The following is a 25,085-nucleotide window of genomic DNA, read 5'->3' on the forward strand; positions in this document are numbered from 1 at the left end:
CATGCGTCACTTTGTTTGTACGCGGAGATTTCCGCAAAAGATCTGTTTTATCTGCAACATACATTTTTCAATCTCTCTCTTTTCCTCCTCCACTTTTAAACGTAAGCAAGAAATTATTATCAGAAAAATCACCTATTTATCCCTTATCTAAAAACAGCTCAAAATTCAAAATTTTTATTTCGTGAAAATGTCTAGAGATGCATTTGTATTGAAATCAAATCTAAATAAAGTTGCTCATAAATTAAACTTCCGGAATATAAATCGATAGTAAAAGTTTGCTTTTCTGCGTGGTCATTCTTATTTCATCTTAGATTTCTTCATTTGGCATTAAGTTGTAAAAAATTTTAGCTATAAAATTTGAAATGTTATAAATAATAATATCTCGAAATTTTCGTTAAACAATATTGATATGACACGGCCGAACGAGAATGAAAAATAATTGACCTCAATTATAATGTGTGTGAAATATTATCAAATATTTTGAGATTTTTTTAAATATAACGTGTTTGCACAATTTTATGCCTCAAGCCTTCAAGCCTTTAAGGTACAAGAGACAAGAAAAATTTAATTAATGAGCAACTTTGTTCCGATTTGATTTCAATATAAATGCATCTCTAGATGTTTTCACGAAATAAAAAGTCTCACTTTGATCCGACGCGCGATAAGCGATAAGTAGATACACAAATGGTTTTTACTCAAAGATTTAAAATATTTGAGACTTTTACATTTCGTAATTAATAATGAAATAAATTAAATTATGAACACATTTGTAACAGTGTCAGATCATATCATATCATTATTGAAATTATAGATTCCATCAATTAATCTTATCAGATCTCAATACGTGTTAGTTGTAAAATTTCACGTATAATCCTTTGAGTTAATTCAGTGCTCAAGTTGATGCACGGAGCGTCCTTGAAGGTATCGCCAACAAGATACATCTTTGCGGTCGAGCTGCCATTCTTGCTGGTACTGGTGTACATCGTAGCGACTTCGAGTAAATTGACGAGATACAGTGTGGGTAGCCGGTATACGTACAACGTACAATGTGACGAGCGTTAGTCGAAATAGTCGACATGTCTCGCGACAAAGTCCTGGCCAAGTTATACCGGCGACAGCTATTCGCCTGCTGGTTGTGTCCACTACTCCGGTTAGATAGCACGCTCAGCTCACCGGAAACTTTGCACCGGCAGTGATATCCAGTGACCGTGGTGTACCGAGTTCTCCGGTGAGTAATCATTAATTAATTGCATTTTGTAATCAGCGGGCCGTGCGCTCGCTTTCGTTTCCATTCGACGTTCTATAAACCCCGTTTGCTTACTCGCGGACGTGGTAGTGCAAATAGTATTACCGTAATAACGTCGGCGTTAATACTGACGCGCGTTACTGATATAAATAAAAAATAGCCAGCTAGGCAGCGCAGCAGTGTTGGTAACGTTTTATTGAAAAATAACAAATATTTCGAGTCGGTATACGCTGTCGGTTTATATAAGCACGCGTTAGTCGAGCGCTTAATTCGATTGTTAAATATTTTTTTATCAATTGTTTCATCGTTTCTCTATGCCGTATAAACTGTCGTATTTTTGCAAAAATGCTGCTCTTCATTGTCATGCTTGCCTTACGGCGAATCTATCAAATACAATACACACAACAATTATCGCGCATCAACATAATAATTAATGTAATATATATATCGTATTTATAATACACGATGTAAAACTTGATTTAATTAATAGTAATCTGTAAAAAACAAAATATATATCACATACACATTCTCATCTTGTGCAAACATAATATATATTTTTATCTGTGCAATGAATTTGCCCTAAAAGTTTCAGAAAATATATAAACCGACATTTAAATATATTATTTAAATTTATGCTTATTAGAAATTGGTACTAAATTTAATTACTAAAATTAATAACATATTCAATGTAATCAAAATTATATTATTATTATTTTTAAAATACCTATATAAATATTTATTTCTGCTAAAGCTACAAAATGTAGAAAGCAGAATTAATCCAATTTATCTCGCTCACAAAAATATGTATTAAATTCTCATCATAAATGATACATCAACCGCTCCTCGATAAAAAAAAAAAGATTACAATTATATTGTAAAAACGCCACAAAATTTTTTCTATCTTTTTTTTATCGCCTCTCCCTTTCTGACTTCTTTTCGGGCCAACAAGGGTCCAACTACGAAGGCAAGTGCAATACTAAAACACAGTAATTGGCTCGATTCCATTTTCCTCCCTGTTATCCTCGATCATTTTTCGCCGTTTATAGTGGTGAAAAAACATCGAGTAGCAGTAACGCATATCGCACGTACGTACAGATACTCGTATACGAATAAACCCTCTGCATATTCTCGCACACGCACCCGCAGCAAAACGAAGCGGCGCTGTTTAATTCATGAATCAGCGGAATCGCGTGGGCGCGCAAAGGATAGTCTACAAATTGCTTCGTTTAACCATACCGATTCTCTATAACTCTATAGGGATAATTCAGACCCGACATTTGTCCGAGGGTCATGATGTTGACCTTAAGTCCTTATTCGTGACGTGACGTGATGAGCTCCGAGTAAATCAATCGATATGTACAATCACATCAAAAATACTTTTCTCGATATTAAAACGAAAGTAACTAAAATAAACAATGTCTTCACATTTTTAGAGAAAGTAAAGATTATTTCTTTAGTAATAAAAATTATACAAATTTTTTCATACACATAAATTGATCTTACAAAAAATAAGGGGAATTAATAAAGCATAAATTTATTTTTCTATAGTTACTTTACGATTTAACTCTCAAAATAAAATAATTAATTATAGAAGCAAAAAGACAAATAAACACGTAATTTATCATAAACAAAATTATATTACGCCCCATGTATCTTTGTACATTTAGATAAGCCGGATCGTCTAATATTCCCTTCCTTTTTTCAATTTTAAGATCTCTTCGTAAAATTTAATAATCTGAAGAACTGGTTGTGCGTCAATCTCGAGGAAATTGTGGCGAACTACCGCGTCCTTTAAGTCGGGCTTTTATAGTCGCCATTCCGAATTCGATGTTACAAGGTATCTATACACAGGCACACACACATACACACACACACATACACACAATGATCTACGGTTATTCGCGCGTAGCGAAAGGGTGACGCACGTAAAACTACCCTCGGCTGTAAATCCACTTCCGCGACCATCTTGAAGGAAAGGTGTTACATGTCGCTTTCACTGTTATATTTTTCTATGGAAGATATAACTTCAGCTAATATAAGAAACGTTATATATTTTCTTTTTTCTTTTTTTTTGTTTTCATACCGAAACATATACCATATTTCAATATTGGAGGATATGTAGATATTGCTAACCGGACTTTACCTCTTCTTCTTTTTATAAAAAAATATACAAATAAAATTCTGAAGACAAGATATACTCTCAAGAAACAAAGAAACATATGCAAATATGACATATATATTTTAACGTGAATAGTAGCCACATTGCAAGGATTTCGAAAAATTGAAAAAGATTCGCCGAAAAGGATAAAGAAAGACAAGTAGAAACAGATATTTATAATCAGACGAGTGGAGGGAAAACAATACGTTTAAGAACAGAGTACAAAAAATTTTGTATAATTATTCGGGTTTCCTTTCAATATAGAAATAATAATGATAATTTATTTTATTCCTTAACAAAAAATATCGACATAGTAAATCTATTTTTTTATTTATTTCTTTATCTATTCTTTTGCCTATTGTGGTGCGACCTCCACATCAGTCTGAACAATTAATAATTAACTCACAACTTATAAAAGGACATAATTGATAATCTCGGAAACTGCAGTCTTGGATCTCTAACGAGTCACGGCTACGTACGTCTATTCACGGATACATTCAAAGCTATGTACAGGTTCACGCAAACGTACGATCCTTCACATACATGTTTACATTACGTTATTTCGTGTGTATAGTTTAGCCGGAGTAATATCTCGAAATCCATTAGCACCGTCTCCGCGGACCGCAATCTTGATAATTCCACGTGGACTCGGCACGAGAGTGCGGCGAACGAGCCAGAATCACCGCCGAATGCGGAAACACGTCGGCCAAATGAACGCGCGAACGCTCGCGAGAACGCGAGATGGTTGGCTGGAGAAGAAGAGGCAGGAGGTCGGAGAGGAAGAGAACGCGAAAGTCGAAAGAGCAAGGGCTAGACGGGGAGAAAATACGGAGGGTTGTCGAGAGAGAAAGAGAGAGAGAGAGAGAGAGGATAAGGCCGCCAAGAGACGTACGACTCCCCGGGGAAATTTAGGTGCGACCTCCATGTATCACAGAAGCTGCCGTAAGTAGGTACCTAACCGACGTACATACGTGCTGGCACCCGCGCGCGAATAAACGCGTGCCACGCAGCTGGAACGAGGGACACGCGTGTATTCTTTTGAAAGATTGCGATGAAAGGAAGCAAAAGGTAGATATGCGCGTCTTCTTCGAATCCACACTCTCCGCAGATCGTGTATAATTTTTAAAAAAACTGTAATAATTTTTTTCAATGATTTTTTTATAGACAGAGAAGATAATGGAAGAAAATATTTTGTCTAATAAAATATTTTGTGTGTATTCTTCTTTTCAACATCTCCATCCAGGCATGAGAGATTATACCTCTGCAAAATTGGCATTTCATTTTTTTTTTATTAATAAAATAAATTTTTTATTAAAATTAACTATAACTCTGCAAGGTGCATTATAACTTAAAAAAAAAAATTAATTTTTTAAAAGATAAGATCAACTTCACAAAAATATGAAGAATGTTAATAAAAATATTCTATATATTTTTTCGTAAGATGCTCTTTTTGAAAAAAATATATTTGATATATAAAATATTGAAATAAAAAAATAATCACTCTCATGGGAATTTCGAAAAATAAAAGAGAGGTTGTATTTCCGTTTATAATATTTCATATTGATTTGACGCTCGTCAAGACTGATATGCTCTTCGACTAATAACCGCGAAATCTAGATAATATCTCTCGAAGTCAATCCCGCTATCGCTCCCTTTTTTCAGAGTGAGAAAAATCGACAGACCGCGGACGGAAGAATGAATATACCGGCAAAATGGTAATAAAATCGATGCCCCGGATCTGCTCCGATTTGTAATTGAATCAAATTAATCACCCCGACCGACCTCGAATCCATACCCCCGCAGACTCTCGATTCATCCACCGCCATCTCCAATTAATAGCGAGCGACTGGAGAACGGTCTGGGTAAAAGGGGATGAAGAGGACGCGGGGGATGTGGAAAGGCATCTCGGCGTTTCGTTGAACTTTATAAAACGAATCCAATTATCGACGGCCGTTTGTCAAAAACTCAAAGCTACCGAAAAGTTTCGCACACGAAAATGATGTTGTTCGCCCTACCTATTTTTGCAATTTGCTGTCAATGGTCAAAATAAATGAATGAAAACCAGGAAAATTGCAATCACATAGGCTGACACGCGGCGGAAATCACACACGAAATCGCATATGACGAATTCGCGCTCCGTAAAAATTAATCGCGATGAAATTAAATGCAGATGAATTTAATGCAGATGAATTTAATCTAGGGCAAATTAATGATTTTAATAATAAATCAAACATAAGAAATACAAATCTTACTCATACATCAATGCGAAATATCAATAACATATTTATTATTATGATTAAAATTTTGTTTCGATTTCTTCAATTTTGGAATTGTTTTATAAAAACAATAATTCGTCGATGGTCACACACACACACACACACACATACACACATAATTCATGTAGATTTGCATTTAAATATATTATTATTAAGTATTATTGTTTTATAATTTTCTAATTACGGCTCGTAATTTGTCGAAAATATTATCCTCATAATTTTGCAACTATAAATCATATTTTTTTATATATAATAATTATATTTGAAATGTAAAATATATACATATATATATATATTTTTTATTATTTAATATTTTTTAATATTTTATATAAAAAAATTTGGAATTTAGGCAAGCCATTTTTCAATTTTGCTCGAAATATCTACCAAAACTCGCCGCTGAAAGTAATAACGCATACAAGAGGAGAAATTCCGCTCTTTTTAATTTGAGCCTCTAAACTGAATTTTGATTTTTTTCGAGCAAGCATGGAATATATGTGTCAGCTCAGTAAAACATGAAGTGCATGTAGATCAGTCATTCTGGATCGTCATTCTGCATCAGTTGACATATTGTAAATGAGGACGATATACTCGACAACACCTTATCTAAAAAGTTGTAAAGCAACGATACCGCGCATTTGCCTACATAAATTATTAATATTATTTTACTTTTACAAAACAATTCCAACGTGTACATCTGACGTACGTCTGGCAGATAAGATAATATTCGATATGAATCTTATATAGCTTATGATTTCATATATATAGTGCATTGACATTATTAGTCCAATATATATGTTTCCCGAGATTGTTTTTTAGATTCATATTATCTTATATATGCATAATATTCACCTGCATTAACAGTGACGAAATAAAATTATTCCAGCAATTTACGAATTCCTAATTTTCTAGCTTTAAGATCATGGTAGATTAATTCCTTAGAACATGTAATATAATATCTATGAAATTTTTGAAGGCTCCTTGCAATTTATCTTCCATCATCTATTAATACTAAAAATTACGATCTTTGACTTCTAATTAATTTAAAAGTTGATGAAGCATTAAAAATTGATGGGCTGTCAAATTAACATTTCTTAACAAATTTATGATTAAACAAAAGACTGAAAAGATTTTTTAATCTCTCTCTCTCTCAATTTCAACATTTTAATCGTTGAAACATCTCGATTGAAAATTAAAATTCAGACTATCTATCTATAATTTCGTCGGAGATGTCATATGTATTTGTCATATATATATATATATATATATATATATATATATATATATATATATATATATTTGAATTATAATTTAAATCAATTATGATTCAAAACAAGTATAATTGAAATATATAATTGAAAATACAAAATTATTAGATATTTACATATAACGAAAACATGAGTTTGGCATTCCATATTCCTCTTTGGCTTTCTCTTTTATACATTTAATCATTAGAATCATTAGAATTTTTCTTAATGTATCGTTTTAAAGAATAAAAAATGTATTTAAAATTCTTTAGAAAAGATTTAAAATTTTAACAATTATATCCATATTTTAAGATATATCTAACTTTATAGAATAGGGTATATGTTTATCTTGAATTGATACCATATTGCGTCCATAATCAAAATCAATTAAAAATCCTCTATTCCAAGCTAATCAGAAAACAATTGTGCAAAAATCCGATATCTCGTCGTTCCAGATTCCAACTTTATAGCAACACATGTTATTGGTTTATTTCGCAACGACGAAACATTAGCATTGACCTACTTGTACTTGGTACTAAAAAAATTACTATATTAGCTAGATGTTTATACCTTTTCTAATTATTTAAAATACACGCAGTGTTAATAATTGTATTAAACTAATTAAATTAAAAATTAAATGGCGTAGTTAATAAAATACAAATATTTGCGTAAAATTCAACAAGTGTATAAAAGATACAATATTACATAAAAAAATGAAACAAAAAGAAAGAGTACTATAAAAATAAGTTAAACTGCCATTAATTAAAGATTGAGTTCTTCATAAAAACAATTCGATTAACTCTCTAATCCTATTCATTTGATGTCTGAATTTCCTTCGTTTCTTTAAGCTTTGTCTCAAAAAAATTAAAAAAAAAAATTGAAAAACAATTGAGTTTAACAAGTCCTTGTGCTTATCTGAAAATGTAGAAGAGATAGTAAAAAAATATAACGTTATTTTTTCTAAATATAAAAAGTCCAATATAAAAGCGCGTTTTGTTCTGAAAACTACAATTTGCTTTCAGCGTTCAATAAAGCGAGCTTTCTTCAAGGATTGACCGTCTGTTTTGAACAACGGAAGTTTCATTGCGAAACCGACGGTCGAAGAAAATTCTATGTGCTGGCTGTTTCTACCATATGTTCGTGTACGAATTTCCGAGTTTTCAAAATTTCGAATAATTGATAAAATTCTCTTTTTCTTTCTCCTTTTCCAAAGAAAATTCTAGAATTTTTAATGCAGTTAAAAAAAAGACGACATTTAAATGTAAAAGATGAATAATTTTGTCTAAAAAGAGAAAAATAAACGAAAGACCTTAAACAGATTTATAATTTATATCAAGATCGAAGAGAAAATTTTGTGAAGATACACACAAATTTTCTCTCTTTCTTATATTAGAAATTATTTTAACGCTGGAATACACGATAAGAGATCACGTACGTGCTATTTCGTTTAATTATACCTTTAGATGCACGATCGCAATCCCACATAATTACTGCACACAATGGTCGAATTACATGTCTAAAATATAAGCTACATAAAGGGCATTTCGTACCGTTTCAGCGAGACAAAGGCTCGCGCATCCCGTGTCGACCGATCTACTTTAATACAAATGGTAAATGACCCACGTAACTCTTCTTCCACCCCCGACACCGTTTTTACACTCGCGCAAAAATATCCCGCGGATTCTCGTCGCCGAGATAATAAACGATTACATCTTCCTTCTCGCGCCCGTACGATACGCGCGAGGACGCGCATTACTGTAAACCCGAAATTATAAAGCGGATTTATGGAAAAGGGAGAAAACGAGACAGAAGAATAGCGAGGTGATAAACGGCGGGGCGTACATTTTGCAGGTTGCACGGCTGGTCGAATTGCGAGTATCACGAGGTGGATTACGAACGATTGCGCTGATTGTGAATGGGATACGGAACGCATATTCAAATTTACGTCCGATGAGACATGCGGTGACATCACTTCATATATATAATATCGAAAGGAAAATGTGAAAGGATTCTCTACTTTTAGTATTCTAGTTTTAGATGGAAATGGGATTTCTAGTGGACTTTCTAAAATATTCTATTTTTGTGGAAAAAAAAAACTTAAACTCATAATAAAATGAAAATAAATAAGAGTAAAACATTATATATTGATACATTTTGTACACGATATATGTTTGTATAATTCATCTATTTATGGTAACATTACAGTCCAAAAATCCACAAGAAAGATATATTAATATTTATTGACGAGTAAACTCAACCGTCTGCTTAAGATTTTTTTTAACATGACGAGAGAAAGACCTATCTTTGAAATATTAAAAAATACTCTCTCATCCTGACATTTTTCTACATTTAAATAGACGATATAATTCGTAATCGTGTGTTGCAGATGTACAGTAAAATACAATATACATATATCCTAAAAACGGTATGTACTTTGGCTCAAGATTCCATGCCTATGGAAATTCATATTCGATTTCACGCGTTTGGCTCTTGATTTATTTACGTTAATTCTATTTCATGAACATTTTGCAAATCACCAATGCCCGTAACAAATCGCCAGCGACGCATTCAGTTCATTTATACAAGTGAATTTCAATTATCTAGATTCCTTTCAAGTTCGATAAAAAGTACTCAAATAAAAAAGTTGATCTTTATTACAAAGAAGTTTGAATGAAATCTTTATTTATCGCATATGATTTTAATTATTTCATTGAGATATCTATAGAAAATCTTCTTTTCAAATATTATTTTCATAAAAAAAATTTAATGTTTAACAAATAAAATTTATTCAAAATTTTTTAATTTGAAAAAATAAATAAATAAAATTTTAGCTCTGTGATGCAATTATTTTTAGTCGCCTTTCACAAAAATAATCGATAATTCTATTGCAATGAAAAAAGGAACACTTAGAAAGAAAAATTATTTAAAATTATATCTTTTTAAATAATAATTATAAAAATTTTCAGTGATATATTCATTGTATCAAAAACAATCATAAGATAAAAAATTTTCTTATGTATATAAGAAATATTTTATTTTCCTGAATTCAAAAACTTATTCACTATAAAAGAATAATTTCAAATCACTTTGCACTTTTATAGAAAAAAATTGTAATGTATTGGTCAAAATCGGAAAAATTGTGAGAAAGATTTTTTAAACCTTTTTATATTCCGAAACCGGAAACCAGCTGCAGATTATCTATGGACGGTAGGTGCTGAGCACAACCTGCGGTTAGCCCTACTCACGTAAACTGCCGGAGACCAAAAGCCTAATTCTTTACAACACATTACTTTATAAGAACTCGTCCAAATATCAAACAAATCCTATGGAACGAGAATTATTCGAAAACTGTATTTTCCACTACCTATCATGTGAAAAATGTAAAAATGATACCATAATGATAATTCGTATAAGAGATATCATGGCCTGACATATACCTTGTGTCACCAATAAAAATGCATTTAACGAATACGATCATTTCTACTCATCTTGCAGTGAAACGCGAATAATATCGCCAGAGATGAAAATGTTAATTTTTTTCAGAGGTAAGTCTTGTTATTACTTCACACGATGAGATCTATGTGCCATGATAAAAAACCAAGATACCGATTGATCTTTTAACAAATAATTGTGCAAAACTAATAGAATTCTACTAGTTGCTTTTCGCCGTCGATTATCAACATTGTACAATATATATATATATATATATATATATATATATATATATATATATATATATATATATATATATATCTATATGTAATTTAAAATTTTATGGAATTATTAATTAATTCTAAAGTAATTTTGGCTTATCGACATATTGCTTGCCATGGTGGATAATAGTAGCAAAGGTGCCGGCCACCATGGCACCCCAGAATAACATATAAAGTAATATTTCCGTTGTATATCGCGATGGTAATATTATATGAGCGACTAACATCGAGGATGCAACTAAGAGAACGAGCGGGAATGTAGCGTAACGCCAATTTCGCTCGGATTCCAAAGGACATTGAATGGAAGTGCATTCGCCGTCCTGTACTATATAGCGACCCAGAAAAAGCTCCATCGAATCCTATAACGTAAAGATTGTTATATCACCGAAAAAGAGATGTAAAAAAGTTTTCAAAATTCAACTGACCTGTCTGTATCCATCGGTAAAATTGTTCTTGTAATATCTCGTTAGCGAATTTAGACCGTCTTTCATCGCGCCCAAATTAGTACGTTTTCCAGTTCGCGTGAAATCCGTCTTCAACGCTCCCGTGCCGGAATATTGGATACTTATCACGTCCGCATTATCGGCCCAAACCTAAAAACATTAACAAAATTGTTTTTTAATTGACTATATTTTTTTATTGCATAAGTGTATAAGTGTATATGTGTATATTATGTATATATGCGTATATCATTATCTTTCATAAAAACTTCTTAATTAATATATATATATATATATATATATATATATATATATATATAAATATTAATTATAAATATTTTTTATTATATTTTACTTAATCTTAAATGTTTCAGAAATTAAGTTCCTATTATTGCGCCTGAAAAAAAATAATTTGATATTTACTTGTTTAAAAAGATTTTCAAATGCAGGATGATCCTCCACCTTTCTAAGTATTTCTAACCTACTCAATACTTCATTAAGAACTCGCTTTGCCAGCATGCTTTGTACAACATTTGTTCGGTCTAGGCAATCAACGCAATTTGTACGAAAAACGCCATCCTGAGCCGAAAGCAATGTTCCATCTCTCAATAATAGGAAATATCCCATTTGTTCCTGATCATGAGCTAGTCGGTCCAATAAAGTATTCAATTTGTCCCACTTCATTCTGTTACATTCTGCATGAAAGTCAAAAGCCTCATATCGAATGTTTTGATTATTTATTCTTTGGACTAAATTGCGATATGCATTTTCAAGTACTGCTTCTGGCCCACATTGATTGATCTGTTCAAAATGTTAATAGTATAAAAAGTTTTATAAGCAAATAAAATAATAGTTTTCATAATAAGACATTTTTTAAATAATTCTTGTTTAGTGTATTATTCAAAATTTTAATTATTTTTTTATGTATATAAACATTTTCATAATGTTCAAATGTTATGTGTCAAAAAGAAGGAGATTTACCAAATTCACTAAGATTTGCTTTCCATAGTGAAAGATCTGAACATCGAAGTGTCGCGCACAAGCACTTTGATGATCTTCATGTGGACTGATTTGTGGCTTCGGCTTGTACTTTAAATTTGGTGCTTGATACCAAAACAGAGGAATGGATCCGCGCGTTTGCACAAAAGAACTGCGATCGCCGTTTACTTCGATTAGCTGCTCCGTCTCCACATAATTGGAAACGTTGCCCGTGGCATCTATACCACGCGAAAATAATCTCGTGCCAGCACGATGCACACTACGTCTAGAGATAATGCCCCAATTGAATGCGATACCGTTCACAACCACCGTATTTAGCGAGACGACTGCATAAGTCAATTGTTAAGGTCATTAAAAAAAAATGCATGTTTACATCTGACTTTACATCTGATATGAAGAATGATATGTATATCAAAGGATACAGCCATGAATGATGGGCAAACAGAATTTGTATTGCTCTGGTCTTGCACTTAAGTCCTGCAGGAGATAGGCGTTCCATACAAACCTGGGATCTGCTCTGTCGTGAAGCGGCATCTAAATAAGGACGTATTTATATTCTAAAACTGTTTAGCATTATACAAAACACTGAAAAATATATAATAATGTATTTACTTGCAAAAATTCAGGTGTTGTATTATGCAACCTCTGCATGGTATGACTGAGGTCATAGGTATAACTGAAGTAAAAGTACGGTGTATTCAAGACTGATTTCACCATCTCCAAGTATATGGCATTATTTTGCACCTGTTTTTCAGTCAAATGTAAAGTCGATCTTGTATAAGGTATCACTTCTGTCGATGATATCTTATAGATGTTATGCCCAGCTATAGTACCACATATTTGAGCATCCGTAATAACGATGAGATAACGACATGCCAAAAGACGTATGGTCCCTACCAGTCCCCATATCTTTCTACGACTGGCAGTTGTTGGAATTTGACTAGCTGTACCAACTGAGAGAAGAAGCAAAAATATATTATTAACTTGTCAGACTAATTTAAGAAAACATATATTAGTGACAAATTACCTTGCGTATAGATTTGCTGACTCACTCTATCAACCACTAGCAGGACTTTAGTTCCGACCGGCTCCACAAAAAACTTCTCTGGTGTCGCGTACCTTGGCAGATAACAAAATTAATAATCAGCGCAAAAAAATTAAATTGACAATAGGTATATATTTTTTTTATATTTTACATGAAAAAACAAAATCTGCTATGATAATATCTTACTCACAGATACAAACTGTCATAAACGTCCGTATTTGGCATCATATCGTCAAGTAATGAGTAAATTGAAGTGCGTTAAGTGAATAGACGGGCAAGCGACAAAATAATAAAATAATGCCGGAAAAATGAAATTACGATTTTCGGACGAAACGCGGCCCATATATACACATATATATATATGTTTTAAGCACGAGAATTATTAACAATAATCCGACTAAATATGAATTAATTGTCGGCTTCTTATCAACTCCAACTTGACATGATATAAGCTGTTCAAGATTGTCATAGTCATGGACTATAAAGACTGATCAAAACCAAAGTAACTTCATTGGTCAATTGTTATACCATAAACTATTTTTTCCTAGTTTGGCCTCTAGATTTCTAGATATCTATTTCTAGATTAAGGCTCCTTTACAATATCATAAACAAAATTTTTCAAACATACTGATTCGCTCTCGAATAGAGAATTATAAATTTTTCTAAAAAATTCCCTAAAAGCTTTGAGAAACTCTATCGAACGATCAGTTGGCTTGCTTGACATATTTGGCGCCAAAAAATTGCAATAAAAAAGATTTAACATTTTATATACATATAGATATAGTCTTTTCACACATACAAATATTATTATTCTTTTATTGATTTATTTTTCTTTTTACTAATATCATCTAAAATACTTAAAATTAAATAAACATTATTTGTCTCCTCATTTATGGGAAAAATTTTAAATATATCAATTGTTAATTATGCAAAATAAACATCGTGAAATTTAAATATGAATCAAAAATAATGACATAAATTACTTTCTTCTTTTTAAGAATTCTATTGCTATAGAATTATACTTACAATAAAATAAAAATATTCTCATAATTTGAAAAAATAAAAGAAGAAAGGCTACAAGAATGTATAAAGATTATAATTATAAGAATATAATTAAAAAGTATGGAGACTTACAGAGAGTTGATTTACAATTGATAACAGATCAACATTAACATTTGCTCGACATCAGCATTTGATTTATATACAATATTTGTCGCCATCGTGTATGTCTTTCCGTTTAATTACGTATTTTCGGATCGCATCTATAAAAATATATAGATTTATAAATCATGAATGTTGATTTAAAAAATATACTAAACTGTTCGTCTCTACGGGAGGGGGGGAAGGAGGTTACTAGTTTATAATATTACGCAATGGTGCTATTTAACATTTTTGTTTTTTCGCAATGTTTGACCTCTAAATTAAAGCTATCAAGCCACTATCATTCAATAGTTTGATTTTCATTAAACTTGATCAAATTTAATCTAACTCGTGGATTTCTATCGCATATTTACAATAGTCAAAATGTCAATTGTCTATCCTCTCACCCTTCTCTCTTGTACGAGAATCATCCGGAAGCATCAGACTTTAGACGAAGGCAGACACGACGTAATATATATACACGTCATTGGCGTCATCTTTTCTCTCTCTCTCTCTCTCTCTCTCTCTCTCTCTCTTTCTCTTTCTCTCTCTTTCTTTCTCTTTCTCTTTCTCTTTCTCTTTCTCGTTCCCTCGCTCTCGCTTCGTGCATTGCATTGTACGTACGCGTGCGTCCGTAGTACGTTAAACAGTGCGTAGTTGGAAGCGTTATTTGTTTTTTTGTTCTGACATAGTGCGACTTGCAAACTTATGTTGTGTCGATCTATATTGTGATTTCTTGGAAACGTCGTCCGCTACCCAGGGGCGTTACGCATCCATGTAAGATAAACTCCATGCGTATATTGTTCAGTTTTCTTTTCCTTTCTCTTTTTTTGTCGTAATATTTTTCGTGAGATCGTCGCTCAGCAATTGTTAATTCATCGTCGAACTCTTGGATAATACTATATGCGCTAATTGTCGATAACAATGTCGTTTATTAATTGTTTACTTACTCAATGAAGTAAGTTTGCATTGCCAATAAAACATGTCAAAAACAGATCGCCCGTAAACGTAAATAAAAGATCTTTGGATTGCGATTGTTATTATGTAAAGATGATGTGCGACGCCGTTTATATTCAATATCTTCTGTTGTTTTACCAGCCAGTAATTTTTTCTTAAAAAAAAAAAGAAAAAAAACATTTTTTATAACACATACACAAAGTATTGCTCTAAAATAGTTTTTAGATTTATTATCATAATATGGATTTAGATATGTTAATAGAGATATAGTAAATTTTTTTTTAATAATTGCAAAATTTACTCTTGTTTACAGGTTGTAACTGGATTATGCACCAGCTTTCGCTGAACATTCTCACTGTTTTTCAGTTTGTAAATGCTACAATATGCCACCTAAACAGAGAAAAATAGCTATTATGGGCTATAGATCCGTAGGTAAAAACTGAATAATATATATTACACATTTTTATGGATATGTATCAATTGTGATTTCTACAATGAAACATAAGCACTAGCAGTTGTTTTATTATATAGTGTTTTACACTTATCAGACTCTTATGTTAATGATAACTAGATTGCACAATATTATGATGCCATATTAATTTTTAACAGGTAAATCATCGCTTAGTATACAGTTTGTCGAGGGACAATTTGTGGATTCATATGATCCTACAATAGAAAATAGTAAGAAATACTTTTGTATTTATTTTAGTTCAATTTGTAATTTATAAAAATATAAATTTTTTTTTTTTAATGATTGAATATTGTACTAATATTTTCTTATATATTCTAGCATTTACAAAAAGTACACGAGTAAATAGTCAAGATTATGAACTTAAATTAGTAGACACAGCTGGTCAAGATGAATATAGCATATTTCCTACTCAGTATTCCATGGACATCCATGGTTATGTCCTGGTATACAGCATAACTAGTGCGAAGAGTTTTGAAATTGTACAAATTATTTATGACAAACTACTTGACATTACTGGAAAGCTTCAGTAAGATATCTTGTTTCCTAAATACTCATATATTTGCTCTCATTCAGACTAATTATAAATTGTAACATCATTTGCAGCGTTCCAATTGTATTAGTGGGCAACAAAACAGATTTGTACGTTGATCGTATGATCACAACAGACCAAGGAAAGCGCTTAGCAAATTCCTGGAATGCAGCATTTCTAGAAACCAGTGCAAAACAAAATGAGGTATCTATAGATTTTCCATTTTTTAAAGTAAACTGTGGATTTCTTATTAAATGCGATTTACATAGTCTGTTGCAGATATTTTTCACACATTGCTGATGGAGATTGAAAAAGCTAATGGAAATGTACAAGAAAAATCGAATTGCATTATTTGTTGAATTGCCTGAAATAATGGCATTAACAGAAATGTAAATGTGTAAAACTGGGTAAAAACATTGGCATTATATCTCTGACACCTTCACAATCCCACTGACGCAAATACAAAAATCTCAAAAATATAAAAGCAAATGCAAATGTAACAATAGATAATATTATTTATACATATAACCATAAAATATTTTATGGTTATTATGTTTATAGAATAACTAATAGGTTTTCATGTTCCGGTTCTGATTATATAATTAAAGTGACATTTTATATTATTATTTTAATTTATGTTTAATTATATTTAATATAAATCTTAAGTAAATTTAATATGTATTAGATTAGATATATATATATATATAACAATCAATTAAGTTAATTTTAGGTAAATCTATATAAATTTTTTTTCATACACATTTAGATTACAATATTTACATTAAATTACAGTTTACAAAAAAAACCACATTCGATCAAAAAATAATTAAAAGAGCATAATTTTTACATACACTTATATACGTATGTATAAACGTGCTTCCGTTTATTATTATAATTACTATTATAAGTTATAATTTATAAATAATATGCAAAATAAAACTATATATATATTGATTTCATATGTATTTTGCTTTACATGTTAAAAATTAAAATTTGCTAATAGTGTTTTCTAAGTGATCAAAATTATCGACAAGAAATACAAACTGTCTACTCAAAATGTCGCAAGATGGCATTACGTAATTTGTCAAGCGCAATTGCTCTTCACATGATTCCATATTCTCTGCATCGTGAATTTTCCGAGTACTTTTTTTTAGAATCGGTTTATCGTATTGTCGTAAATTTCACTTGGCTCGTGTGTAACGTTTCGCGAATTTCATAATTGTATCAAACGCAGATTAATCCCGTCAAAATGTTTAATCAAATATTGCGACCTATTGTACGCAACATGGCCAGAAATGGTAAGATTTCTGCATTTTAGATATATACTGTTTCGTATGTCTCATACGGTTTAATCAATTATATATCAACCTTACATAATATCTGCTATTTCATGTGAACAGTCGCTAAATGTTAGTCTGTAACAAATGTTGCAATAAAAAACAAAGAATTTAATTATCCACAAAATTGATCTTTAATTGTAGATTTATCTATCAATTTACTGTCAATTATTTCTTAAAATTTTTGAGCAGCTAACTTTTTCATTGTAAGAGAATTGATAATGACATAAAATTGCAACTAATATAATTACTTAACAAACTATTCATTGGCTTAATTAATTTTATTTTTTTAAGATTGATTCTCAAAGTTATATCATTTGCATACTTAATGTATTAATATTTTGTAAAAATGATTCCAAATTTATCAAAAATGCTTTTAAAATTACAATTAAATTTTTGATTATTTTATATTTATACAAGCTTAATGATATTATCAAAGATAGAAATAGATATATTTATATAAAAAAATGTATACAAATTTTTAAAAATTTATACAAATTTATATATTTTTTAAACATGTAATCTTTTTATGTGAAGGTACTCGTTCTGCCAGCTCAAAAGCAGTGGATTTTAAATTACCATCATTTGATGAAATACCTACACCACAGGGATGCTGGAAAGAGCATTATGATGCAAAACAGAAAGTTTTTAATGCTCAATTAATTGGTGGTGTTTCTGTACTAGTTGCTACCCTAGCTTTTGTATGTATTAATTTTTTCAAATAATATGTTGAATTATAAACTCTCGTAATATAATTTCATATTTCTCAATTGTATATATATATTATAATAGAATTTTGTTATATTCTCAATTTTATCTTTAATAGATTATAAATTTAAAGAGTCTATGCACCATATATATAATTTTTGTATTTTATTTTTAGGTAAAATTTTCGGGCATTATATTCTTTAATTTTGGACCACCTGAGGAACCTGCTGAATAGAAATAAACATTCACATAAAATATTAGCTAATTAAAATAGATATAAAAGCAATTTGGCTACATGCAATTGTTGAGAATATTATGTACTTTATTGTGTGAGTAACATGCAATAACTCTCCTCAATAAATATTTATAATGGGTATATAATCAGTATGCAAGATATATATTTATCTTATGGATATCTACTCTGGCTTAACAAAACGTATTTGCTTTATCCATAAATTGCATAACTAAGATAATTTTAGGTAAAAAAAGCTTATATCTCTAAAGTGTACATTTAAATATATTTAATAATAATATATTGCAACTAATAAATTAATTTTTCTATTAACTAAAGAGCAGAACTCTTAATATTAAATATTATCTTAATATTAAATTATATTTTGTTATTCAATTAATAAACATTTTAACATGTACATGTATATGTTTTGCTTATATATGTAATTTTTTTTATATTTGCTTTTGTTATAATAATTATATTAATAGCTAAGTTAAATTAAATAGCATTTTTATTTTAATATCTTCTATTAATTTAATGAGAACGCGCTATTTCTGAGAAGAATTCTAAAATATCTTGAATGGTAAACTCTAATGTTACATTACTATCTGGATAACAACGTTGTATAAGTTCTTCAATATTCCTGTATTGTGCAATGAATTCGTTTTGCATTTCACGCCAAACAACCTGTGAACATATATATATAGATAAAAAGAAATAAGCAATTAAAATACAAATAATATATTAATATATAATAAATGATTACAAATAATTAAAGATAATTTTTATGTTTACAAGAGAAACTTATATTACGATTATCATCAAACTGGGCAATCTCTTCTGTATTCTACCTGTAACAAATTTTCCTCTTCACATAGATGCTTCTCAACTTTCCGATATAAATTCTCTAGGCCTTTTTTAACTTCTCTTGCGGGATATTCCTTTACTACGCGCCGCAATTCTTGTTTACTGAAGGCCATTTGATAACTGACTTCAGATTCTTTCACACCAGCACCTACCTTGGCTTGTACACCCTCGAAGAAAAGCTAAGAAGTTAACACATTTTTTATTAATATATCCTAACATATGCATCTTAATGATTGTAAAAGTAATTTTAGTAATTTACATTAAGTTTCTCAAGAGGTCGTCCAAAGTATTGTGTAACATAAGCACGAAGTGCATCCTGGTATTTCTGTTTAGCTTCCTTCCGCTCGTGATCCAATACAGAAATTTTTAATTGCGAAAGGAGATCATAAAGATGATGGAAATTCTCTATAAAGTATAGCAGAAAAGATATCAATTATTATAAGCAGCAAAAGAATAAATATTTTTAGTGATCGGAGTTATAGATAGCAATTTTATTATTAATTATTGAAATATCATTTACCCATTTTTATGACTTCTTGTGGTGTTTTGTGATGTTCTCGACTGTGATTGACAATAGCTTCGAACATGGTGCTTACTAGTTTCGTATACCACTTTTCAAGATCGACTTTTCTGTCGGAGTTGCGGAAGATCTTCTCCGCAGTTCTCGCAAACGGCCCAAAGTTCTCTATGTATGGCAATATACCACATTTGTGTCGACGATTGACTTTCGTGTCGTGTAATATGGATTGTAGCTGTGCCTGCATAAACTTATCGAATGCTCGTTTCACATGAATCAAAGCGGACGCAAACGTCATCGACAAAAACGAGCCAGTGTCTTGAGCAGACATGACATGTTGGGACAACCGTACTAGCACATACATACACCAGCTGTAAACAAAATTATAAAAATAGTACAAAGCCATTCAGTGACAACCCCAAATAATGTTATGAATAGAAAAATTATTCTTTCAAGTATACTCACAAGCTGTCGATCTTGTCTAGAAAACCAATAAAATTATTCAATTCAGTTTCCAACGACGGAAATATCGCAGCCATAGTCGCGCGCACGTCCTCGTTTACCTGACGCTCCAATTTTTTACTCGCCGTTGAAGTCACCGACCCTGGACTTGCTGCACCGTTACTCGTGTTTTCTATTTCCTCCATTTCGCTGCTCTAAGAAACAAACCCATTGAAGAAACTACAGTAAGAATTTATTGGTATACTTACTTTAGAAGGCGAAAGAACAGAGTCCAATTGAAGAAACGAAACGCAGAATCCTTGCTCGGCGAGACACACCGGTTGCATCTGCGAGAGTACACAATCGAGGATCGAGTCCAGAAGATTACCTTCGTCCACTGGTGCCCATATTTCGCCACTCAGCAAACAAATAGGCGCCGGATTGAGCAAATCTTCACCTTTCTGACCGCTAGACCTTGATGTATTTACTTAAAACGTATTTTTTTATTCATGTAAAATTTATAAAGATGCGATGAAAAATTAGGCAGTAGAGCACCGATTCGTTTTCATTGTAATTTATTCGTTTAAATTTTCACATATTTATTATCGTTTATTTACTAATCGGAGCTCTATTATAAAAATTATTCTATTGTACCTTGTAGACGTTTGTTAATAAGCTTATTCTTGGCCTCCTCAAAAAAGCGTTTTAGATCCCTTTTATACAATTTGCTCATAGTATCAGTATATACTTTGGTTAACAGCACAAAAGCTTTATTATCTAATGCTCTAAGTAACTGCATTAATTCAGTGTATGGTACAAGCTCATTATGAACTCCTTGGTGAGTCGGTAAAATTAGATCTGTCATGGAAGTCGACGCATCACCGATATCATTACCCTAAAATGCAATTAATTAAGAAATTGGAAAGATTATTTCAATTACATTGAATAACTCTATCAAAAGAAATAAAACGTTCAAAAATTAAATAGTTACCAAGTGTATAAAAAGATTATTTAAATGTCTAGCAACAATAACTGAGAATTTCGCTTTAAGTTTGTCCAACCGTCTTTTTTGTTCAGTAACAGCACTCAACTTGTCCAAACCTGGCGGAAGAGGTGCTGTGATTGCTTTTAAGAGCGCAGCACCTGCAAGACCAAGCTCTTCTCTTTCACCCGGCAGTTCAGCTTCATTTAAAGTACGTTGATGTGTTGGAGAAATATCTAATTGTGACTTGAAGGAAAAAAATTATATTATTATTGTAATGAGAAGAAAAAGAATTTATTTAAATCTTTTTTTTTTATATATAATCCTTGTTTACTTACAATGACTAGATTAAGCTGATCTAATAAAAGTCTTGCATTATTATTGGCTGTATGTATAGCTTGATTCTTCTGTCCAACTCGAGCCATTACTTCTCTTATTCTTCCTAATGCTTCGTCGTATGTCGCTAATCGAGCTTCTACGATAGAAGCTTCGATTATCGCAGCATCTATACTGTTCATCAACTGTGTTACCCTCTGCTCTGATGCTAAGACGGAGTATACATTTTCCTATATAAAGATAGAATAAAATTAATTCTAACACTATAAATTTAATATTTTTTTTTATTTGTCATAGGAAAAGTTATTATTTTACTCCATCAAGAATAGATAGATCCTTTGAAAGAGTTTCCATAAAAAGCTCAGCATTGGAAACAGCATATTCACAATTCTCCATCATTTGTTTTAAATCAGCAGCCTCCTTTTCAGTGATAGATTGGTAGTCTGAAGTAATAGGTGATGCCAAAAGATCTGAAATTATTGCACTATTATACAAAAGCATGAAGAATTTAAAAATATATTTTTATATGCATTAAAAATATGTTAACAATTCGTCTGATTAAATTAAGTAACAAACATATACCAGGTGTAAATGTGATGCTGTCACTCTCTTTTAATGCAATTGGATCAATCAACCATTCTTTGGGAATATTTTTGAATTCTGGCCTCTGAGCTAAACTACATGAATAAGTATACAGATTACTGATAAACGTTCGCCTTTCCTGTACCGTGGTGGATGACCATTTGTAGACTTTATCAATATGTAGTTCTATATCCATAGAATCGTTTTTAACACCATCTACGATTTGTATATCACTCAGAGGCCATGATTGTTTCTTTTTATAAACATTTTTGTCATTCTTTTTTATTTGATATAATATAAGCAATCCTGGTGTATCTGTCGTTGTAGCCAGACATAAAAAGCTCATCTTCTTCTTCTTATAAGCTTTGCTGACATAGCATACACTGAGTAGCTTTTCATCACTAGGAGTAAACACTTCCCTTTGCAAAGTATGTCGAATGGCTGCCATGGCTTAATCTATTGTCTTCTTTTCTCTTATTCCTTGTTGTTACTTAAATATTGCATCTTCTATTTAAAAAAAAAATCCTAATTATTAAAGTTAACACAATCAGAAATAATAATAATATATAAAAAATAAGGTTATATCCGATAGAAAAAAAAATATATTTCATTAGTATCCACAGAATAAAACTTACACAAGCATTGTTAAAATTCTTTATATCAAGCAAATATTACTTTTTTCGTCGTGATAAATAAACTATATTGCAAATAAATTATCAAAGCTTTTATGTTTACAAGATAGTGGATGTGGTCTGTCATGAGAAGAGGGCGTTAGTTCGGCAATGATGATCAGCTGACTGGATAATGATGTAAGAAATGGACTATGCATCATAAATGTATATATAATTATTATTTTTTCGCTGTCAAAATAAGAATGAATTAGATATTGATAGATATGTATTCAAATTTTGGAAGAAAAGTGTAAACGTAACAGGCTGCCCTCTTACATTATTAAAATTTTTTATACTAAATGTACATATATAGAACGTCAACTCTCTCTGTCTCTCTCTCTCTCTCTCTCTCTCTCTCTCTCTTTTCGCAAGTTGAGAGAAATATAGTATCAGATAAGCCAGACTTGTTTAAATAGCGCATAGAATTATATATTAACAATGCGATAAGAATGAAACACACGTGGTCCATTATCACTCAATATTATAGGTAAGAAATTGATCAGAATTAATTTTAGATAAAAAAAAAATATATATATGCACATGAAATAAAAAATAAAGAAAATATGTGTAGAAAATAGCTCTATCTCTGCTTTACTTTGTTATACCTGTAAAAATATTTCTTTTCATTATAGTGTATTATTTCTTTTTATTACATTTTAAAATACCAAAATTATTATATTTCAGCATACAGTGGGCCAAACGTTTCATTAACACAATGGCATATCCACTAGTTGCAGTATGTCAAATGCGATCAATAGCTGACAAAGTAAAAAATTTAGAAATTGTAACTGAATTAGTAACTGAAGCCAAACGCAGATCAGCTGTAGTATGTATATTTGTCAAGATTAAATATTCTATATTATATGATGATAATTTTTCCAAATTTTAAAAATATATGAAATATTTATAGATTGCATTCTTCCCTGAAGCTTGTGATTACTTGGCAGATAATAAGAAGGATATTGTCGCTATGGCTGAACCTTTGACTGGACAGACAGTGACATCATACAAAGAGCTTGCTGTTAAAAATGATATCTGGTTATCCTTAGGTGGAATTCATGAAGCTGTAATACTTGAGTTTCCATTTACATGAATTTTTATATACTGAGGAAAAAGATAATTTTTTTTAATAATATACACAAGATTTTTCTCTAATTATTTTAGTCAGATGATTCAGGAAAGATATACAATACACATATATTGATAAATAATGTGGGAGATTTGGTAGCTGCATACAGAAAAATACACTTGTTTGACATGGATAATAAGGATACTGGGGTACGTTTGATGGAATCGGATTATGTATTGAAAGGAACCCAAATTGTGCCTCCTGTGTTTACACCAATTGGCAAGCTCGCACTCAGCATTGTATCCTTAAAACAAATTTTCTTTTCTGATACAAAAGATATATTGCTTAATAATGATATAAGTGTTATGATATGCGGTTTCCCGAGTTATCGTTAACTTTGCGAAATATGGGAGCGCAAATTCTCACTTATCCATCGGCGTTCACTTATCAAACCGGTGCCGCACATTGGGAAGTGATGTTGCGAGCACGAGCTATAGAGAATCAGTGTTACGTCATAGCCGCGGCACAAACTGGCGCGCACAATAAAAAAAGAGTCAGCTGGGGTCATGCCATGGTGAATAACATTATTCTCTCTCTTAATAGAATTAACAGAATACAAAGTTATAATTGGAATCAATTCTTTTTCAGATTGTAGATCCTTGGGGCGCTGTTATAGCACAGTGTGCAGAAAAAACGAGTATTGCTGTAGCAGAAATTGATCTTACACTATTGGAGAAAATCAGACAAAATATGCCGTGTGAAAACCACCGCCGTACTGATTTATACTCCAATATGGAAAATTAAAAGCTTATTTAACATGAGCAGAAGAATTTACTTAAGTATATAAACAATTAGTACAATGGGTCTAATTATATAATGAATATATTAATTGTAATATATAGATTTATAAATATTCAGCAATCAACACAAATCTAAAGTAAAATAGCATCATTATTAATTTTATATTTGAGATTGTTTTATCATAAATACATTGTTATTGTACTTTATTGGGAAATCTTATTTCTTTATTATCATTTTATTTATTAAAAAAAAATATATATATTATATCTAAATACATAAAGCTAAGAAAATTATTATTTAACATATAAATAAATAAAATTATT

At 31.0% G+C, this 25,085-nt stretch overlaps 5 protein-coding genes across 7 annotated transcripts; 3 read left to right on the forward strand and 2 right to left on the reverse strand.

Annotated features, from left to right (window-relative positions):
* Positions 1 to 10,664: 10,664 nt before the first annotated feature.
* Positions 10,665 to 13,611, reverse strand: LOC126856923 (phosphatidylinositol-3-phosphatase SAC1). Its single transcript, XM_050605942.1, has 8 exons — positions 13,312 to 13,611; positions 13,104 to 13,195; positions 12,689 to 13,029; positions 12,499 to 12,610; positions 12,059 to 12,402; positions 11,501 to 11,878; positions 11,063 to 11,230; positions 10,665 to 10,996 (listed from the first exon to the last, which is right to left on the reverse strand). The coding sequence occupies exons 1-8, from the start codon at positions 13,347 to 13,349 to the stop codon at positions 10,718 to 10,720; spliced, it is 1,752 nt and encodes a 583-aa protein (XP_050461899.1). The 5' UTR covers positions 13,350 to 13,611; the 3' UTR covers positions 10,665 to 10,717.
* A 1,009-nt stretch (positions 13,612 to 14,620) lies between these two features.
* LOC126856970 (GTP-binding protein Rheb homolog) lies at positions 14,621 to 16,644 on the forward strand. 2 transcript variants are annotated; one of them, XM_050606020.1, is made up of 6 exons: positions 14,621 to 15,038; positions 15,532 to 15,650; positions 15,828 to 15,899; positions 16,009 to 16,216; positions 16,294 to 16,423; positions 16,489 to 16,644. In XM_050606020.1, the coding sequence occupies exons 2-6, from the start codon at positions 15,602 to 15,604 to the stop codon at positions 16,576 to 16,578; spliced, it is 549 nt and encodes a 182-aa protein (XP_050461977.1). In that variant the 5' UTR covers positions 14,621 to 15,038; positions 15,532 to 15,601; the 3' UTR covers positions 16,579 to 16,644. The 2 variants fall into 2 exon arrangements, with proteins under 2 accessions (XP_050461977.1, XP_050461978.1); XM_050606021.1 differs by lacking the exon at positions 14,621 to 15,038 and adding an exon at positions 15,059 to 15,219.
* Positions 16,645 to 17,325: 681 nt separating this feature from the next.
* LOC126856990 (uncharacterized) lies at positions 17,326 to 18,630 on the forward strand. The gene is made up of 3 exons (XM_050606051.1): positions 17,326 to 17,517; positions 18,094 to 18,257; positions 18,440 to 18,630. The coding sequence occupies exons 1-3, from the start codon at positions 17,469 to 17,471 to the stop codon at positions 18,497 to 18,499; spliced, it is 273 nt and encodes a 90-aa protein (XP_050462008.1). The 5' UTR covers positions 17,326 to 17,468; the 3' UTR covers positions 18,500 to 18,630.
* A 226-nt stretch (positions 18,631 to 18,856) lies between these two features.
* LOC126856904 (exocyst complex component 1) lies at positions 18,857 to 22,996 on the reverse strand. Its single transcript, XM_050605898.1, has 12 exons — positions 22,857 to 22,996; positions 22,222 to 22,728; positions 21,955 to 22,109; positions 21,642 to 21,869; positions 21,313 to 21,549; positions 20,976 to 21,216; positions 20,591 to 20,808; positions 20,346 to 20,536; positions 19,884 to 20,251; positions 19,623 to 19,768; positions 19,348 to 19,542; positions 18,857 to 19,183 (listed from the first exon to the last, which is right to left on the reverse strand). The coding sequence occupies exons 2-12, from the start codon at positions 22,667 to 22,669 to the stop codon at positions 19,031 to 19,033; spliced, it is 2,580 nt and encodes an 859-aa protein (XP_050461855.1). The 5' UTR covers positions 22,670 to 22,728; positions 22,857 to 22,996; the 3' UTR covers positions 18,857 to 19,030.
* LOC126856953 (deaminated glutathione amidase) lies at positions 22,931 to 24,968 on the forward strand. 2 transcript variants are annotated; one of them, XM_050605995.1, is made up of 6 exons: positions 22,931 to 23,030; positions 23,577 to 23,718; positions 23,803 to 23,958; positions 24,057 to 24,260; positions 24,323 to 24,535; positions 24,610 to 24,968. In XM_050605995.1, exons 1-6 carry the CDS (start codon positions 23,026 to 23,028, stop codon positions 24,763 to 24,765), a joined length of 876 nt encoding a protein of 291 aa, XP_050461952.1. In that variant the 5' UTR covers positions 22,931 to 23,025; the 3' UTR covers positions 24,766 to 24,968. The 2 variants fall into 2 exon arrangements, with proteins under 2 accessions (XP_050461952.1, XP_050461951.1); XM_050605994.1 differs by lacking the exon at positions 22,931 to 23,030 and adding an exon at positions 23,037 to 23,379.
* The last annotated feature ends 117 nt before the right edge of the window (positions 24,969 to 25,085 follow it).

The sequence above is a fragment of the Cataglyphis hispanica genome, chromosome 20 (genome assembly GCF_021464435.1).
Source record: "Cataglyphis hispanica isolate Lineage 1 chromosome 20, ULB_Chis1_1.0, whole genome shotgun sequence".
Lineage (NCBI taxonomy): Eukaryota > Metazoa > Arthropoda > Insecta > Hymenoptera > Formicidae > Cataglyphis > Cataglyphis hispanica.

What these genes read in the sequence shown, in the direction of transcription:
- LOC126856923 (XM_050605942.1), bottom strand. Translation starts at nt 13,349, where the DNA reads ATGATGCCAAATACGGACGTTTATGACAGTTTGTATCT. An exon ending in GTTTATGACAGTTTGTATCT is followed by an intron (nt 13,196 to 13,311) that starts GTGAGTAAGATA and finishes TTATCTGCCAAG; the next exon opens with GTACGCGACACCAGAGAAGT. An exon ending in TTGAAAATCTTTTTAAACAA is followed by an intron (nt 11,231 to 11,500) that starts GTAAATATCAAA and finishes TAATGTTTTTAG; the next exon opens with GTTTGGGCCGATAATGCGGA.
- LOC126856970 (XM_050606020.1), top strand. Translation starts at nt 15,602, where the DNA reads ATGCCACCTAAACAGAGAAAAATAGCTATTATGGGCTATAGATCCGTA. An exon ending in TATGGGCTATAGATCCGTAG is followed by an intron (nt 15,651 to 15,827) that starts GTAAAAACTGAA and finishes AATTTTTAACAG; the next exon opens with GTAAATCATCGCTTAGTATA. An exon ending in GACATTACTGGAAAGCTTCA is followed by an intron (nt 16,217 to 16,293) that starts GTAAGATATCTT and finishes CATCATTTGCAG; the next exon opens with CGTTCCAATTGTATTAGTGG.
- LOC126856990 (XM_050606051.1), top strand. Translation starts at nt 17,469, where the DNA reads ATGTTTAATCAAATATTGCGACCTATTGTACGCAACATGGCCAGAAAT. An exon ending in ACGCAACATGGCCAGAAATG is followed by an intron (nt 17,518 to 18,093) that starts GTAAGATTTCTG and finishes TTTTATGTGAAG; the next exon opens with GTACTCGTTCTGCCAGCTCA. An exon ending in TAGTTGCTACCCTAGCTTTT is followed by an intron (nt 18,258 to 18,439) that starts GTATGTATTAAT and finishes TTTTATTTTTAG; the next exon opens with GTAAAATTTTCGGGCATTAT.
- LOC126856904 (XM_050605898.1), bottom strand. Translation starts at nt 22,669, where the DNA reads ATGGCAGCCATTCGACATACTTTGCAAAGGGAAGTGTTTACTCCTAGT. An exon ending in ATCAGCTTAATCTAGTCATT is followed by an intron (nt 21,550 to 21,641) that starts GTAAGTAAACAA and finishes TTTTCCTTCAAG; the next exon opens with TCACAATTAGATATTTCTCC. An exon ending in ATAATCTTTTTATACACTTG is followed by an intron (nt 21,217 to 21,312) that starts GTAACTATTTAA and finishes ATTGCATTTTAG; the next exon opens with GGTAATGATATCGGTGATGC.
- LOC126856953 (XM_050605994.1), top strand. Translation starts at nt 23,342, where the DNA reads ATGAAACACACGTGGTCCATTATCACTCAATATTATAG. An exon ending in CCAAACGCAGATCAGCTGTA is followed by an intron (nt 23,719 to 23,802) that starts GTATGTATATTT and finishes AAATATTTATAG; the next exon opens with ATTGCATTCTTCCCTGAAGC. An exon ending in TCAGCTGGGGTCATGCCATG is followed by an intron (nt 24,536 to 24,609) that starts GTGAATAACATT and finishes ATTCTTTTTCAG; the next exon opens with ATTGTAGATCCTTGGGGCGC.